Raw genomic sequence first — 6000 nt, forward strand, 5'->3', positions numbered from 1 at the left:
ACGACCTTCAAAATGGGGCGAAGATTTACGTTCCAACAGGACAATGACCCCAAACATACAGCCAAAGTAACTCTGGAATGGCTTCAGAACAAGAATGTGAAAGTCCTTGAGTGGCTCAGCCAAGACTTGAGTCCCTGTGGAAAGACTTGAAGATGTGGAAAGACTTGAAGATTGCTGCTCACCGCCACTCCCCATTTAACTTAACAGAGCTTTAGAAAATCTGCAAGGAAGAATTGGAGAAATCCTCAAATCCATATGTGCAAAGCTGATACAGACATACCCAAGACGACTCAAAGCGGTAATCGCCTCGAAGGTGCTTCTACAAAGTAATGACTCGGGTGTGAAAACATATGTAATTGAGATATTTCTGTATTTAATTGTCAATAAACTTGTAAAAATGTCTAAACATCTTTTCACTTTGTCCATATGGGGTATTGTGTGTAGATGGGTGAGGAATAAAATATATTTAAACCATTTTTAATTCAGGCTGTAACACAACAAAATGAGGAATACGTCTAGTGGTATTAACACTTATTGAAGGCACTGTACATGTGGGCTTGTCTTGTATGTTTGCCTATGGGACTGTGGTTGTTTTTAGCTATTCAGTTATAACTAAAAGAGCTAGCTATTTTGAGGTGTGAGGAGTATGTGTATGTGAGACAGAGGTGTCTGGGTGTAACTCCTTCATTGAAAATGTGGTAGGATGTGTTGATTCAATGTGTTTTTGAAATATTAAGTCTGTCTCTCTCTGTTTCTGCTATTTCTGTCTCTAAGGTGGAAGGAGAGGGGGATGAAGAGGTGCTGAGTTGTGTGGGAGGTCGTAGTTTCCGCTCGGTGAGGGAGAGATGGTGGTACATCGCTCTCAGCAAGTGTGGGGTGAGCACCGACCTTTCACTTCTCACTGATGGCTAGCGCACACAGACATTGTTACTCTGATGACACACACCACCCCCCCCCCTCCCCACACACACATAACAAATACACTCACAGATTGACATACACTGAGCGTACAAAACATTAAGAACACCGGCTTTTTCCATGACAGAGTGACCAGGTTAATCAAATCAAATCAAATGTATTTATATAGCCCTTCTTACATCAGCTGATATCTCAAAGTGCTGTACAGAAACCCAGCCTAAAACCCCAAACAGCAAGCAATGCAGGTGTAGAAGCACAGTGGCTAGGAAAAACTCCCTAGAAAGGCCAAAACCTAGGAAGAAACCTAGAGAGGAACCAGGCTATGAGGGGTGGCCAGTCCTCTTCTGGCTGTGCCGGGTGGAGATTATAACAGCACATGGCCTAGATGTTCAAATGTTCATAAATGACCAGCATGGTCAAATAATAATAATCATAGTAGTTGTCGAGGGTGCAGCAAGTCAGAAACACAAGAGTAAGTGTCAGTTGGCTTTTTCATAGCCAATCTTTGAGAGTATCTCTACCACTCCTGCTGTCTCTAGAGAGTTGAAAACAGCAGGTCTGGGACAGGTAGCACGTCCGGTGAATAGGTCAGGGTTCCAGCAGGTCTGGGACAGTAGGTCTGGGACAGTAGGTCTGGGACAGGTAGCACGTCCGGTGAACAGGTCAGGGTTCCATAGCTGCAGGCAGAACAGTTGGAACTGGAGCAGCAGCACGGCCAGGTGAACTGGGGACAGCAAGGAGTCATCAAGCCAGGTAGTCCTGAGGCATGGTCCTAGGGCTCAGGTCCTCCGAGAGAGAGAAAGAAAGAAAGAGAAAGAGAGAATTAGAGAGAGCATATTTAAATTCACACAGGACACCGGAAAAGACAAGAGAAATACTCCAGATGTGACAGACTGACCCTAGCCCCCCGACACATAAACTACTGCAGCATAAATACTGGAGGCTGAGACAGGAGGGGTCAGGAGACACTGTGGCCCCATCCGATGAAACCCCCGGACAGGGCCAAACAGGTAGGATATAACCCCACCCACTTTGCCAAAGCACAGCCTCCACACCACTGGAGGGATATCTCCAACCACCAACATACCATCCCGGGACAAGGCCGAGTATAGCCCACAAAGATCTCCGCCACGGCACAGCCCAAGGGGGGGCACCAACCCAGACAGGAAGACCACGTCAGTGACTCAACCCACTCAAGTGACGCACCCCTCCCAGGGACGGCATGGAAAAACACCAGTAAGCCAGTGACTCAGCCCCCATAATAGGGGTAGAGGCAGAGAATCCCAGTGGAAAGAGGGGAAACCGGCCAGGCAGAGACAGCAAGGGCGGTTTCTTGCTCCAGCCTTTCCGTTCACCTTCACGCGGTTCGTTGCTCCAGCCTTTCCGTTCACCTTCACACCCCTGGGCCAGACTACACTTAATCATAGGACCTACTGAAGAGATGTGTCTTCAGTAAAGACTTAAAGGTTGAGACTGAGTCTGCGTCTCTCACATGGGTAGGCAGACTATTCCATAAAAATGGAGCTCTATAAGAGAAAGCCCTACCTCCAGCTGTTTGCTTAGAAATTCTAGGAACAATTAGGAGGCCCGCGTCTTGTGACCGTAGCGTACGTGTAGGTATGTACGGCAGGACCAAATCGGAAAGATAGGTAGGAGCAAGCCCATGTAATGCTTTGTAGGTTAGCAGTAAAACCTTGAAATCAGCCCTTGCCTTAACAGGAAGCCAGTGTAGGGAGGCTAGCACTGGAGTAATATGATCAAATTTTTGGGTTCTAGTCAGGATTCTAGCAGCCGTATTTAGCACTAACTGAAGTTTATTTAGTGCTTTATCCGGTTAGCCGGAAAGTAGAGCATTGCAGTAGTCCAAGCTAGAAGTAACAAAGGCATGGATTAATTTTTCTGCGTCATTTTTGGACAGAAAGTTTCGGATTTTTGCAATGTTACGTAGATGGAAAAAAGCTGTCCTTGAAACAGTCTTGATATGTTCTTCAAAAGAGAGATCAGGGTCCAGAGTAACGCCGAGGTCCTTCACAGTTTTATTTGAGACGACTGTACAACCATCCAGATTAATTGTCAGATTCAACAGAAGATCTCTTTGTTTCTTGGGACCTAGAACAAGCATCTCTGTTTTGTCCGAGTTTAAGAGTAGAACGTTTGCAGCCATCCACTTCCTTATGTCTGAGACACAGGCTTCTAGCGAGGGCAATTTTGGGGCTTCACCATGTTTCATTGAAATGTACAGCTGTGTGTCATCCACATAGCAGTGAAATTTAACATTATGTTTTCGAATGACATCCTCAAGAGGTAAAATATATAGTGAAAACAATAGTGGTCCTAAAACGGAACCTTGAGGAACACCGAAATTTACAGTTGATTTGTCAGAGGACAAACCATTCACAGAGACAAACTAATATCTTTCTGACAGATAAGACCTAAACCAGGCCAGAACTTGTCCATGTAAACCAATTTGGGTTTCCAATCTCTCCAAAAGAATGTGGTGACCGGGTGAAAGCTATGATCCCTTATTGATGTCACTTGTTAAATCCATTTCAATCAGCGTAGATGAAGAGGATGAGACGGGTTAAAGGATTTTTAAGCCTTGAGACAATTGAGACATGGATTGTGCACCATTCAGAAGGTGAATGGGCAAAACAAAAAATGATTGTGCTGGGTTTTTCATGCTCAACAGTTTCCCATGTGTATCAAGAATGGTTCACCACCCAAAGGACATCCAGCCACCTTGACACAAGTGTGGGAAGCAATCGAGTCAGCATGGGCGATCCTCCCTGTTGAAAGCTTTTGACACCTAGTATAGTCCATGCCCTGACGAATTGGGGGGGAGGGGGGGTGCAACTCAATATTAGGAAGGTGTTTGGTATGCTCAGTGTAGATCTTCTCTGTATGCGTGCTTTTGTGTGTGCATATGGATGCACAAGTGTGTGTGTGTGCGCCTGTGTGTTGTGGCAGGGCCAGTGTATCCACACACTGACTGGCAGTGTTGTGGTGTTAGTAGAGAGTGAGTGTTTGTAAAGAGGGACAGACAGGATTGAAGCGGATGTTTCCTGGAGAGTGTGTTGTGTTGTCACGGCAGCAAGTGGAGGGCTGTTGACGGACATGATGTCTAATGGTGTAGGACTGAAGTTAAAGCTCTGTCACCGGCCCACATGGCCCCAGGGACTCTCCCCGTCTCACCCCGCCATACCTCGCCTGCACACTGCCAATATAATACACGCCTTCCACCCTCTCTCAGTTCTTACTCTCTCTCTTTCTCTTCACCTCTTTCTCTCATTCTTACTCTTTCTTGTTCACTCACTCTTTGAATCTCTCCTTTACTGTGGCCTTCTTTCTCTGCGTCACTTCATCTCCTCTCACTGCTGTCTCTCATCAATGTCTCTCTCTCTCCCTCCAACCCAGTCCTGCCTGTCTCCTCTCACTGCTGTCTCTCAATGTCTCTCTCTTTCTCTCCCAGTCCTGCATGTCTTCTCTCACTGTTCTCTGTCTCTCTCCCTCTCTCCCAGTCTTGGCTGTCTCCCCACTGCTCTCTGTCTCTCTCCTTCTCTCCCAGTCCTGCCTGGCTAGTATTGATTTTGTGACAGTGCACGCTTCATGCTCCTCACTCTTCTGATGGAGGTACTGAGATGGAGTCTTGGCTGGCAGATGAAATCAAAGGTTTTTTTCTCTCACTTACAGCACAACAACACAAACTCCAGAGGCTTTGAACTCCTCTCTGTGAAATGAGCTCTTTGTGCGCTCACTGTCACTCCATCTAACTCCCAGCTCTCTTCCTCTGTCTCTCTCTCTTCCTCTCTTCCTCTGTCTCTCTCTCCCTCTGTCTCTTCCTCTATCTCTCCCTCTCTTCCTCTTCCTTTGTCTCTCCCTCTCTTCCTCTGTCTCTCTCTCTCCCTCTCTTCCTCTTCCTCTGTCTCTCCCTCTCCGTCTCTGTCTCTCAGGGAGAAGGTTTGCAGCTGGAGTACGAGATGAAGCTGACCAATGGCCAGTCTTTCTGGACACAGCATTTCTCTGCAGACGAGTTTGGTGAGAACGACACAGATTACAGAATGAACATTAATGGCTCGTCCAACACTATTTAACACGGCCAATAAAGCATATTAAAATGAACAAATTATTATAAGGAAGGAATGGATGAATGAATTAATGATGATGGATTAACATGAGTGGAATGGGTAAAAAGGAAAAGGGACTCAGTTTAGAAAATGACAATATTAAGCTACTCTCTTATTCTGATGTTCTAATGACCTCTCTCTTTCTGTCTCTCTGTTGCTCTCTCTTTTCCCCTCACTCCCTCCCTCCCTCCCCCTCTCTCTCATCACCATCTCACACCCTCTATCTGCCCTCTCTTTCGCGCTTTCGATTTCACCCTCCATTTCTCCCTCTCTTTCTCCCTCTCATTCTCCCTCTCTACCTCTACCTCTCTACCTCTCTCTCTTTATCTCTCTCTTTATCTCTCTCTTTATCTCTCTCTCTACCTCTTTACCTCTCTCTCTACCTCTCTTTCTCTACCTCTTTACCTCTCTTTCTCTATCTCTCTCTCTCTCTCATTCTCCCTCTCTACCTCTACCTCTCTACCTCTCTCTCTCTACCTCACTCTCTTTATCTCTCTCTTTATCTCTCTCTTTATCTCTCTCTCTACCTCTTTACCTCTCTCTCTACCTCTCTTTCTCTACCTCTTTACCTCTCTTTCTCTATCTCTCTCTCTCTCTGTTTCTACCTCTCTCTACCTCTCCCTAACCCCATGCCTCTATTCTCAGGGATCCTGGAAACTGACATCACGTTCCTGGTTATCTTCTCCCTGGTCTTCATCCTCTCTTGTTATTTTGCCTGTAAGTGCCTGAGGAACAACATCAGATCTCGTCTTCCTCACACCAGAAAAGCACTTAGCAGCCAATCCTAACCTGAGATCTCTGCTCTTAACTCCCATCTTCACACAAATGTCTCATTGGCATTAATGCACCAATGCACCAAACGTCAGAATTAGTGCTAGTCCTTTCTGGAATGAAGACAAAGAGTAGAGGAATAGAGCTTGTCATTATGGAGTCATGGGGGCATGTCTTTCTGGAATGA

At 46.1% G+C, this 6000-nt stretch overlaps 1 protein-coding gene across 1 annotated transcript in view; it reads left to right on the plus strand.

The window, feature by feature from the left end:
* Positions 1-6000, plus strand: part of LOC115177358 (transmembrane protein 145-like) — a 46847-nt gene that overhangs the window by 26113 nt on the left and 14734 nt on the right. The window contains exons 5-7 of the mRNA XM_029738060.1: positions 775-876; positions 4869-4953; positions 5688-5759. Coding sequence (XP_029593920.1) covers positions 775-876; positions 4869-4953; positions 5688-5759 — 259 coding nt within the window. The remainder of the gene's footprint in view (positions 1-774; positions 877-4868; positions 4954-5687; positions 5760-6000) is intronic.

This window comes from Salmo trutta, chromosome 37 (genome assembly GCF_901001165.1).
Source record: "Salmo trutta chromosome 37, fSalTru1.1, whole genome shotgun sequence".
Lineage (NCBI taxonomy): Eukaryota > Metazoa > Chordata > Actinopteri > Salmoniformes > Salmonidae > Salmo > Salmo trutta.